At 41.6% G+C, this 12,566-nt stretch overlaps 3 protein-coding genes across 4 annotated transcripts in view; 1 reads left to right on the top strand and 2 right to left on the bottom strand.

Annotated features, from left to right (window-relative positions):
- LOC112461040 (cyclin G) overlaps window positions 1-2,978 on the bottom strand; it is an 8,397-nt gene extending 5,419 nt beyond the window's left edge. The window contains exon 1 of one of the 2 annotated variants that reach the window (XM_025026132.1): window positions 2,828-2,978. The gene's annotated coding sequence lies outside the window, so the exon portion shown is untranslated. The remainder of the gene's footprint in view (window positions 1-2,827) is intronic. The other variant, XM_025026185.1, reaches the window with a different exon arrangement.
- A 721-nt stretch (window positions 2,979-3,699) lies between these two features.
- LOC112460977 (dolichyl-diphosphooligosaccharide--protein glycosyltransferase 48 kDa subunit) lies at window positions 3,700-6,231 on the bottom strand. The gene is made up of 3 exons (XM_025026008.1): window positions 6,050-6,231; window positions 4,889-5,515; window positions 3,700-4,730 (listed from the first exon to the last, which is right to left on the bottom strand). The coding sequence occupies exons 1-3, from the start codon at window positions 6,180-6,182 to the stop codon at window positions 4,186-4,188; spliced, it is 1,305 nt and encodes a 434-aa protein (XP_024881776.1). The 5' UTR covers window positions 6,183-6,231; the 3' UTR covers window positions 3,700-4,185.
- A 335-nt stretch (window positions 6,232-6,566) lies between these two features.
- LOC112461344 (protein RRP5 homolog) lies at window positions 6,567-12,211 on the top strand. The gene is made up of 6 exons (XM_025026584.1): window positions 6,567-6,711; window positions 6,935-7,000; window positions 7,277-7,838; window positions 7,946-11,164; window positions 11,245-11,410; window positions 11,576-12,211. Exons 2-6 carry the CDS (start codon window positions 6,935-6,937, stop codon window positions 11,730-11,732), a joined length of 4,170 nt encoding a protein of 1,389 aa, XP_024882352.1. The 5' UTR covers window positions 6,567-6,711; the 3' UTR covers window positions 11,733-12,211.
- Window positions 12,212-12,566: the final 355 nt, after the last annotated feature.

Below are 12,566 nucleotides of genomic sequence, written 5' to 3'. Positions count from 1 at the left end.
GATCGGGTATAATGTATATGAAGCGACAGAAATGAGAAATAACAAAGAAAAGGAAGAATGTCGACATCGTCAGATAGTCGGGTGCATTTTCGATAAACGAAACAACTTGACGTTTCGTAAATAGCCACTTCAGACAAAAGATAAAACGTGTGTTTACGATTGTAAACACGCCATCTCCCGAATCTGTTATTGCCGAAAAATCAAATGTCAAAGTCAAGTGTGCGAGAAATGTACGAGAAATCGGAATGATTTTCGATATAGATAATGACAAAAGTGAATATCCGAGTTGGAAGTTAAAGGCGAGTCATCTCCAAATTAGGCGAAACCAATGACGTCAATCGACAGTCTTGCACGATCTGACGTCACGCGGCGAAGATAAGCGCATATCGTTTGTCGAAAAATCACGTATTTTTCGTCGAAAAATTCTGTTCGTTGTTCTACAACCGAACTGTGGGCGTCGACTCTCGATCGTGGGTTGAGACGGGAATACGGGAAATAATGAGATGATTATTTTTGTTTTCGCGAGAGATAAAAGTAAAATGGGAGATTAAAAGTGCAAGTAAACAAGAGCGAATGTCCAAAACAAACATGACACGTTTAAAAGCTACCTGCCTAATGATATCACGATGCTCATATGACTTTATACTTGACTTAAAAAAAAAGAGAGAAGAGACAAGCTAGAAATTTTGTTTCAAGCGATTTTACCGCTTGAATTAATCGTCGATTAAGTTAATTGAAGTTCGATCGCCCAGACCACCTGTCGTTCAGTTCCACACGTGGAACTTCGCTCGGGAAAACAGTTTCTCTATCGTTCCGAACAAATACAGATCACTCGTCAAATATGTGACAAATTGGAGCCTCGTGATTCAGCTGAGAGAAGAGGGGAGCAAAGAGAAAGACAGAGAGCGCAGTGTTTAAAGCCCATATCTCTCTCGAGGTCGTTCAGAATATTCCAGAGCTTACACGATGACGAAAGAGAGATGCCGGGTTACGTAGAAATTTCATGGCTCTGCAAAGAATTTTTTTTTTCTAATACAAAATGCGCGCGATATTATAATATCTATTTTTATTACATGTCTATTATTAAATCAGAAAATTATTATACTCGATAAAATTTTTTTTCTGCTACATACCACTCGTCGAGTAATTTTTATTTCTATTGTTGATAATGAATGTTGATTCTGCATTACTGTTAGTTTACCTAAATTTCATCAGATAATTGGAACGAGGTATTTTTACGTCGTGCGGAGGTTAAAAGTTACATCATCCGTTGTACGTATACTGTGAGGGTTCAACGCACCCGCGCGGACCGACGTAAATGTTTATCGATTTTTCGGATGTTACACGTGTTACATGACGTAAATCCCACAGTTCTGGCCGACTGCTGGCAACAAATGCTGTAAATTATACATGAATAAGTCATACGGTAGCCATAAAAATTCGCTGATGATAAAATAATTAAAAATATGAACACAGTGACATTCGAATAAGGCGATTAATATAACTGATTTTTATTTAATTTCCGCTCGATCGGAAACACAGAATCTTGACCTTTTGCCGGGCCTGTTTCCAAGTGGATTCGATATAGCGTCTCGCGCGGCAGTCTATATAATTCTCCAAACATTCGAGACAGTATACTTAATTATAATCAGCGAACTACATTTTTGTGGAATCTCTACAAATACGTCCAAATAATATAGATCAATTAACAAAGAAATTAAATTTGTTTGGAGTCTTAAATTAAATCTGGAATCTCTATAAATCTGTCCAAATAACATAAATCAATTAATAAAGACATTAAATTTGTTTAGAACCTTGAATTTAAAATTTCAAAAAATCGGTTCAAATAAATCAATTAACAAAGAAATTAAACTTGTTTAAAATCTTGAACCTCTTAAATCTCTACGAAGTTGTCGAAATAATATAAATCAATTAACAAAGAGATTAAATTTATTTGAAGCCTTTTAAATTAAATCTGGAATCCCTACAAATCCGTCCAAATAATATAAATTAATTAATAAAAAAATTTAATTTGTTTAGAGTCTTTTTGAAATCTCTAAAAATCAAAATAACATAAATAATTAAAGAAATTGAATTTTTTATACATTAAAGCAGCTGATCGAAATAAATTAAGGACGAAACAAGTGATTCGCGTTCGTCCGTGGGAAATGACACTGAGAACAAAGGGTTGAGGGTCGCTCGGTTCACAGGCAACCTAGGAATCTCGCTTCCTCGAAGTTTTCGTTGCGTCAGCGATGTATCAAGTTGTCAGAACGCTGTACTGCCTATTTCGATTACGATTTTGTTGTTATTCTGACCCCGTTTAGGAAACGGATGAAAGAGACTATACTCGCAACGGAGTTCGCGGCCGAGTACAATGACCCGTGCCTCACTTTCCTTGCGAATCATAGGCTCAATCGATAGAACGGCCGAAGGAGCGTCATTCGAAATGATTTCTCAGGTTTCTCGGACGTCGAATATCGGTGGCTCTCGATGCCGTCGACAGACAGGATTCTTGTCCTGACACACTGGACCTAAACGAAACGGTTTTTCCACTTCTACGCGCGACACAAACGAAGATCGACGCACCTGAAAACGACTTTAAATCGGAAATCTGTTCCTTTGTTTGTATCTGTCGCACTGAAAATTCACGCTCGATTAGGCGCACGTTTAGACGCGAGGAAATAGAAAGGAGCGAGAATGAGCCAGCGATCACAACCTACCTACCGAAATGTCGAGGGATCAATTTTTGTTCTTTTTATCAGTCATCGTTTTCACGAAATGAAATAAATGCAAATGTGGAGTAGATTAGTGGTCGAATACTTACCCGGATGCGTCCGAAACGCCTCTACGTCGGCGAATCACCCAATTTTGGCCCGCGTCTTGTTTCACGGTCCAGAAGGATAAACAGAAACAGAACCAGGTAACTACGCCAACTGACGGTTGGCCCGACGGCCCGACGAGCGCGATGGCCTTCTCCTCCACCCCCTCCAGGTCGTTTAATGCGTCGCCGTTTCAGCTGATCATCGCGGGCCAATCAGCGCGTCGGGGGAACCAGGCTGGGCTACTGTTGATAAAGGAAGTGAACGTTGGTAGCACTTGAAAAATTACCGCATTTGAAATTATCTCGTAAAACTCCTTCCACAATTGATTCATTAAAATGCATCATATATCGATCGCTTGTAAAAGAAATACCGCGACAACCAATTATTTAAGATCGGACGCTGATAAGGATAAAATTAATCGTCAAAAAAAACACGATCAAACTTAAAAAATTGACTGGGTCAATGCCACTTTGTAGATGAAATTCTAATTATACACAAAGTCTGAATACTTATATTTCAAAATATATAAATTCGATGAAATTGTAATTATACACAAAGCCTATATTTCAAAATATATAAACTCGATGAAATTCTAATTATACACAAAGCCTAGATATATTTCAAAATATATAGATTCGATGAAATTCTAATTATACACAAAGCCTAGATATATTTCAAAATATATAGATTCGATGAAATTGTAATTATACACAAAGCCTAGATATATTTCCGAATATATAAATTCAATGAAAATCTATTTATATACGCGGAGCCTAATAAATTTCGAAATATATTAAAGATATACGTGAAGCACGGCTGCAATTCTCAAAGAAAAATTTACCCCCTACGGCTTGCAAGATTAAGTAATGGCGAATAATTTTTAGCATTTATTCGTCCCGATTGTTATAGCGATCTTTTAGTACAATCTTACATACAATCTATTGTAATGGTTTTATATACAGTGCTCTATTTCTCGAAGAAACGTGGGAACAAATGGAAACTGCATGAAAAAAATTTCCTCTCGATTTTTTTTTTGGTTTTCTTTTGTGGAGAAACATTATAAAATCTTAAACATGTACGTACAGGAACGCGACTTTTTACGACATAACGTCACGTTGTTATCCATAGAGAGTGCTGCGTTTAATAAACAGCACCGATACCCGGAAAATCGCACGCACCAAGATGTAGAACGACATTAAATAAGTGGTATTAAAAGTTGAACTTTCTACCCTTACGAGTTCTTCTCTATAGTATCACACTTTCCGCGAAAACAAGAAAACGTGATACTGCAGCCTTCGCGAGAGAGAGAGAGAGGACATCCAATCGGACGACGATAACATCCGCGAGCGCCGCCGGGACGTTATTCCGACTTCGGCTTCGCGTCCTCTTTGTAGTGCAGCAAGACGAGGGAGAACAGGAACACGCCGGCCATCATGGAGAACGCGCTTATGTAATACGGGAACGCGCTCGGTATGAAGCGCTCGTACTGCGTGTGCTGCAACGGGCGCACCGAGACCTGCGTGGTGCTGTAAAGATGCGTCAGTCCGATGCGCGTGTAGTCCACCTTGAACTGGTACACCCCGTACACGTCGGGGATCTTAAACCTGCCCTCGTAGCGGCCGTTCCCCACCGGTTTCATGGTCATTCGCACAAACGGGTCGATCCGCACGAACTCCAGTTGCAGATCGTTCGTCTCGTAGGGCACCCAATTGCCGTTCGACAGCCGCTCGACCTCGATCGAGTACACCACGTCGTCCATGATCGTATACGCGGCCGGCGGCTGGGTCTCGCCGACTCGATGGTGGTGTACGGACGACACGCGTATGACACCGTTCTCCTTGAACACCCACTGCGCTATCGCCTTGGCCACCACCTGATTGCCGGACTTCTCGTATCTCTTACCACCTGCGAGCACAATCGAGCTTCCTTAAGTCTCATGTAGATCATTCCATATTGAGCAAAAATTATTAAAAATACTAATCTGTAGATATTTCAAAAGATAAATAAATTAATAAATCACTTTCTTCTCTTTTTCTCGCTAAAGAATTTAGTTATTTTTTTACCTTGTCCTTTTTGAACTGGGCTGGTGAATGCCTCGTCGCTGAAGAAAAATAGCGAGCCCGAGAACAAAACTCGGGCATTATTTCTCGCCTGCAGAGCCGCTATCAGCAGGGTATTTTTGCCAACGCCGTGCGGATACTCCTTGACCGGTTGATCCGGATAATAAGTGTACGCCGAGGTAGATGCTGACAATAAACGTAAAATTAAAGGATTATCCGTGTCCGCGATCAGTCCGGTTCCCTGGTACAACAACGGTGGGATGTCCTTGCTTCCGACGATAACCGGAGCGTCTATCAGATTCGCTGGATCTGCTACTATAGTGGTATGCTGGCCGCCGTCGGAAACATCGTAGTTCATGTGGTCGATCACCGTGGAGCCCTCCTCGTCTACCTCTAGGCCGCACTCCGAGGCCAATTCGTGCACGGCGTCGCCGGATTGCGAGGAGCCAGCGAGCAGTACGTTCCCACCGCCGTCTATAAACTCCGTTATCGCATCCACGCTCAGAGCACCGCCGAACTCCTCCACCGTAGGTGCGAAGATTATCAGGTGTTTGTACAGATATTCGCCATATTTGGCGAGCTGCAAGGTTGGGTCGTCGGCCGACTTGAAAGTCAAGGCGTAACCGCTGTCTGTAACAATTTAGAAATATATTATTTAATGTCATTAATTAATATCGATTGTTAAAAATGTAATAAACAATTATATTTAAAAAAACGTACAAATAAGTCATATATCCGCAATTAGATAACACTGTAAATGTCATATTATAAAAATAATTTTATACCGATTGCATTAAAATTGATAAGCGAATACTTGTATCATTCTTTGCTATTGATAAAATTAATGTTAAAATACTCAAATACGTATTTTATCTCGATAAATAGCATAAAAATTCTTCGAGAAGATCTGAAAACGGATCAATATTTTGCGTTTTGACGTGGCCTTCGTACATGGACGAGAAAAGACGGAAACATATCGAATTTGCTGTCAATTATCAATATCCACGCCCCTCGGACGTGGATTGATATTCCGCAAGCGCGTCTAACGTCCACGACGACGTTTATAGCGTGTAACGCACGAGAGAAACGCGGTGCCGAAGACAGCCATCAGCGGCCCGGACTGTCGGCGACGATCAGAGAGATAAAAGACGAGGCGCCAGTTACCCTGCAACGTTTTGAAGAATATCGAATGGGTTTCCTTGATTGCGAGATTGTCCAGCAGGACGAGAATCGACCCGCCGGCGTTCGAGCCGGCGAACACAAGGAACAGGCAGAATAACCTCCCCACGAGCCTCATCGCGCACCACTTGTGACGAAAAATCCTGCCACGGGCCACGTCGAACGACGTCGACTCGCCGAAATGGCGCGTTCCCAAACGCGCAGGGCGCAGGCCGCAGGCCGCGGGCCTCCCCTAGAGTCCCTATATAGGGACTCTGTGGCCGGCTAGCTCTCTTCCCGAATGTGCTTCGGGACGCGCAGAATATTACCTTTGTCCATTTCTACTAATGCAGATTTGACTAATTAATGCAGCTTAATTTACTTTTTAGCTTTTTCTAATTTTAAAAAGGTAGGTAGAAGTGGTCATAGGAATTGTGAGAAAATTCTTAGAAGAAAATAAAAAGTAAATCTAACCGCGACATTAGACTGCGGTCTAATATCCAATTGGAGGATTCTTTTCCTAGGGACGAAAACGTCGCAGAATTTTCTGAACGCATCTGGCAGTTCATTGTTGAAAAATGCTAGGTTATATGCACGTGTTTATCGTTTCCGCATGGCATGGAGCAGTGATATAATTTTTCTACCGGCATAATTTATTTTGAGTTAAGGTAATTTATATAAATGAAGACTTGGCATGTACACGATTATAATTGCAATAAAACGATTGAAAAGAAAAAGATAACCTCTAACCTAGTGCAGCAACAGAAAACAGACAGTTAACCTAAAAGGACTTATTATGTTATAAGTTATATTATAGATATTAATTAATTGTAATTCTAATAACGACTCCTTTGATTAATTTTAGATAATAATTATTTGACATATTTTTAGATGACTCTGGAAAGTTTTCCCCGAGGAGGGAAGAAACCTCCTGGAATCAAGAGGCTTACAGATGCGGTAAATATATAATTTTATTCTTTATTTTTTTTGTTTTTGAGTTATTTAATTTAATTTAATTTAATTTCTTTTAAACTTATTTTAATTTATATATTTTAAAGAAGATTCAGGGAAAAAGTGTAACATTTTGTTATAGTAATCCATATTATTAAATCAATATGTGTATCTGGATATAGGTATATAAAATTTTATGTTAAATATCGATATTTTATTGACATAAATTGTTACATAAAATTCAATTACGTGACACAACTGATAATAACACTTTTGTCCTAGCCGTTTGAGGAGAAGCTTAAATCCAAAAGGCATAAAACGCAGACGAAGAAAAGAAAAGATAACGCAATTGTAGAAGAAACAAATCTTATTCCCACCACTGCAGACCGACTATGTCAAACGATTCCACGCGAAGGACTGATTCTCCTTGGACGGGTTTCTGAAGTGTCGGAGTACCACTTGCTAGTGTCTCTACCGGGTGGATTTGTAGGACAGGTGCAAGCTACAGATCTCGGCCAATCGTACACAAATCTGTTGCAAGATATAATCGACGCAAAGGCCGTCCAGTCGAATGACTTCAAGCCCCTACCAGATTTGTTTAAACCTGGCGATTACGTAACGTGCTGCATCAAAAGTATAAATAACGAAAGCAAATGGTCCTGCAGTTTATCTATGGAGCCGCAGTTGATAAATCAAAATGTTAATACCAGTTATCTTGCGAAAGATTCAAAGGTGGTTTGCACTGTCAAGAGCGTAGAGGATCATGGCTATATAGTTGACACAGGTATAGCCAATGTTAGGGCATTTGTCGCTACTGAGGACATTGAGAAGGGAAAGCAATATTGTAAGTATAACTATAACTAATTCTCCGCATAATGTAACAGTGTCGTTGCGTTCATTGCAAAGTAATATTCGTTACAAAATAATTTGTTAATATCATAAATTCTGTAGTTCCAGGCAGTCAACTCTTGTGTGCTGTCAAGGAAATAAAAACGGTAGATAACACGTCTGTCATCAAATTGTCGACTAAAAGGAAAAAGATCGACAAGATTAACGCACATGACGTAGTGTCTTTGGACGTTTTAGTGCCGGGAACAAAATTGCCGCTTTATGTAACAAAGGTGCTTTCCAATGGCCTGCAAGTTACGTTTGGGAAGGATAATGTTGGATTTATAAATCAAATTTACTTAAACAACCCTTTATCTACGTATGCAGATAATACGGAAGTGACCGGTACATTATTGTACATATTGCCAACGGTGAAATTAGCGTACTTTAGTCTGTTGGCTGACACGTCGGAAAAGGAGATGTTGCGCATAGGCGATATTGTAGAGAGAGCTAAAGTTCTGTACAGAGAATCCAGTGGGCTAATTTTCAAGTTATCTAAATCTGGGCTACGCGGATATATCTCTTTTCGAAGAACGAACGTCCCGTTTGCCAAGATTCCGACCGAATTCAAAGAAGGTTCCACACATAAATGCAGAATTCTCGCGTACAACTGGCTGGAGCACTTTTATGTCTGTACAATGGAGGAAGAAATTTTGAGGCAGAAATATTTCTCAGCTTTTGATCTTAATATTGGCGACGTTCTCACCGTGACCATTCATATCGAACCATCTAATTCGGTCATACATGCACAAGTCGGAAGGATTTGGGGAATTGTCCCGATTGAACACGTATCCGATAGCGGGTTGAGCGCTGTGCACAAATTGAAACCCGGGGACAGCGTCGAGGCGAGAGTCCTGGATAAAGTTGATAATGATAATAAACGAGTGAAATTCACGCTGAAGCAGTCGCTAATAAAGAGCAAGTTGCCGGTTTTGCATCGTTTTGAGGATGCCAAATGCGGAAAAAAGTATCACGGTACGGTCAGCATGATAGATAAGAACGGCTTATTGGTGAGATTCTACGGAAAGGTAAAAGGATGGGTCCCACGCGGTACGTTGGACAGAGATACGCGTGATATGAATTGGAATTATTCCGTTGGCCAGACAGTTACGGTGTGCATTGAATCGGTGGAGAAGGACAACGGTAGAATGAAATTGAGAATCGTTTCCGAGGAAGAGAAGCAATCCGTTAGCTTCTCGATCGGAGAAACGGTCGAAGGGACCGTGACGGAATCGTCCATCAAAGGAATATATTTGATGATACGGAAAGAAGATGACGAAAACGTTGCGACGGGCTTCTTACCAGCGGGCCACATGGCTCCGTGCATCGAAATCGGCAGCTTACTTGCGTCGAGATGCGCTCCCGGGGACGTGATCTCGGCTCTCGTGTTCGCCACAAAGCCGGCCGTAATATTGTCGCGCACTTTCGTGACCCAGGAGAAATACAGGAGCTTCGACTCGTTGAAAATAGGCGATTGCATTCCGTGCACGGTGCGATACATATTGCAGGACGGCGTGAGAGTTGTCTTGCCGATCGAAAATTACTCCAAGCTCGGATTTGTGCCGTACAAGAACGTCAGCAATTTCGAGGAATTGTACACGAATCAGATATTATTCGTTAAAATCACAGCAATCAACAAGCGAGAGAAAGAGCTCACTTTGACAATGTCGTTGAAAGACGTGTGGGAGAGTCCGTCTGAGTACGAGGTCAAGATGATGTCGGCGGTGGATATCTTGAGTTTGTACCTCAGCAAATTGTCGGAGCTGGCGAGGACCACGTACTACGAGAACAGGCCGATTTCGTCGGCGACTCTGGGTCAAAAAGTTACCGGCACCGTCAAGAACATAACTGAGCACGGTTTGGTGCTGCAGTTGAACGATCAGTTGATGGCCACCGTGCGCAAGGATCATTGTTTCGGCAATCCTCAAGTAGGGGACCAAGTGTTCGGTACGATCCTGTGGAAGAATTACGTCCACGAGCTCGCCGACGTGTCGTTGCTACCGAGAATAATAAACGGCATCAGCTCGAAGCAACGGATGCTGCCAGAATTGCCCACTGGGGTCACGTTAAAAGCAGAGATCCTGATGATCACCAAGTGGTTCATACTCGTCGTCGTGAAACGTAACGGCGCGGGATATCTGGCGGCACTGCCCGTCCGCCGACACGCGAACGACAATTCTCCCGATCTGACGCCTTACAGGGTCCACGCCAAGATTCGACTGTACGTTATAATGAAAGGGAGCGAGTCTGATATCGTCCCGATTTGCATGCTAAAGTCCGCATTCGAAACTCCAAAGAACACGATTACAGCGGGGCAATCTACTAGCAAGAAGAAACAATTGAAGAGGAAGGTGGTGTCTGCGCCACACGATGTAGATCTTACAAATCCGTCAAAAAAAGCGCCGAAGGAAGTCCCGAAGGAAGCGCCGCAAAAAGCCTCGAAGAAATCGTTGAAGAAAAAAAATGAGAAGAAAGATGAAATTGAAGTCAACAAGGAGGAGATCAGAATAAAAGACATAGATGAGAATTCCGAATCGGCTGAAGATTCTGTCGACGAAGATGAAACAGAGGCGACTAAATCAGCGGGAAGATTGCGCGTTCCGGAGTGCGGATTTTCTTGGGACGACAAGGCAAAATCGGCCGCTTCTGCCAGCGCTGAGACGTCCAGCGACGACGAGGAGGAGCCCGAAGAGGAGCCTAAACGGAAGAAGAAAAAGAAGCTGAGCGCGGCTGAGCGGCGGGAACAGGAACGGCAGAAGGAGCGCGAGATTCGCCAGCGGGAGGAAGCTCTGGCGAGCAATCAGGCACCCAGCTCCGTCGATCAGTTCGATAAATTGGTTTTGTCGAGCCCCGACAGCTCGTTAGTGTGGCTACAGTACATGGCGTATCATCTGCAAGCGACGGAGATCGACAAGGCGAGAGCGGTCGCGAGACGTGCCATCAAAACGATCAATTTCAGGGAGGAGAACGAACGGTTGAACGTGTGGAACGCGTGGCTGAATCTGGAGTCCAGATACGGCACCGCCGAGTCCCTGAACGACGTGTTCCAGGAGGCCGTGAAGACGAACGACGCGTACAAAGTGTACATGCACATGCTGACCGTACACGCGGATGCCGGTAGGAAGGCCGAGCTTGAGAAATTGATCAGCACCGTGATCGGCAAGTTCAGGCAAGATCCTCAGACGTGGATAGATTGCGGCGGTGCGTTGCTGAAAATTGGCATGAAAGAAAAGTCGCGGCAGATTATGCAACGGGCGTTACAATCTTTGCCCGTATCTCAGCGTAAGTATACACAAGTCGCCTCCTCTTATTTTAGTGATGATAATCCTATATGTTTAAAATTGTGTGACGCGCGTTTGCAGACGTAAACTTGCTGGTGCGATTTGCGAATTTGGAGAACAAGCTGGGAGACAAGGAACGAGCGCAAACGTTATTCGAGAACATCCTGAGCTCTTATCCTAAACGTGTCGACGTGTGGTCGTGTTACGTCGATTGCCTGATCAAGTCCGAGAACATCGATCTAGCCAGGTACGTAGATTCTACGGTTTTACTACAAGTAACAGCGTGCGATAATAAATATACATTATTAGGACATATCTGTTTCAGGCCCGATTTCTTAGTTATTTAATAACTAACAATAAGTATAATTAACTAAGTATGATTACTGAATAAAATTTTATCTTGCGTTTGCAGGAAGGTGTTGGAACGGGCATGCGTCCAAACGCTTCCGCCGAGAAAGATGAAAACTCTCTTCACGAAATTTATAAATTTCGAGGAAAAGTACGGTACGGCCGAGGCTGTAGCTCGCGTGCGGCAGATGGCTGCGGATTACGTGGAGAAACATACATAATGTGTTTCGTATTATAAAAAATGTTATCAATTTGATGCATACAGCGAGTAGAAAATTCCTCTATTATGTTATTATATTCCAACAGAATCCAGTATATCAATATTCTTCTTTTTTTTTCTTCCTCTTCACATGAATTTCCGACTTGAAATTTCATCCCCAGATTCAAAGGAGTAATTTATTTCATAATCGCACAAGAATTATTTAAAATGTAGATGCCATGAGGAACATCATATCGTCTCGTCCTACAAGATACGCGATTGGTCGCTCTCATTACATTTGCAATTTCTAACACGGATACAACATTCGTTACAGTTACATTATGTATCATACGTTGTTCGCACATTAATTTAAGATTTTTTATATCATATTTTTCAGCTAATGCAAACAATTGACGTAACATTACTACATTTATTTCTATTAGTGTAAATATACCACCAATTATTAAAGTAAATACTAATTCGTCCAAAACATCATGTTTTATATCAGTTACTTCTATCTCATAGTTCCTATTTTCTTTACAAAAATTTTCAAAGTATTTACTTTGTGAACATAAAGCTTTATATATAAAAATACACTTATCGTCTATTAGAAATTTAATATGTTCATAAGATTTATCTATTTTTAACAATTCCTTCACAATGTGTGTGTATAGGAAATACATTTACTAAATACATCAATGTACAGAGCAGTACAGAGTGAACTCAAAACACATTGTAAGTGTATTATTGAAGACGAACGTTTCTTTTTCGTTTTTAAGTTTTGATATAGATAAAACACATATTCTTCTGTGAGCACCTGTGTAGAAAAAGTATTCAATGTTTCTGTCACCAGTAC

This window comes from Temnothorax curvispinosus, unplaced genomic scaffold, assembly GCF_003070985.1.
Source record: "Temnothorax curvispinosus isolate PA1 unplaced genomic scaffold, ASM307098v1 QBEX01000173.1, whole genome shotgun sequence".
NCBI classification, from domain to species: Eukaryota; Metazoa; Arthropoda; class Insecta; order Hymenoptera; family Formicidae; genus Temnothorax; species Temnothorax curvispinosus.
Note: the sequence above shows the minus strand (reverse complement) of the source record. Positions and strands in the feature narration are given on the sequence as shown.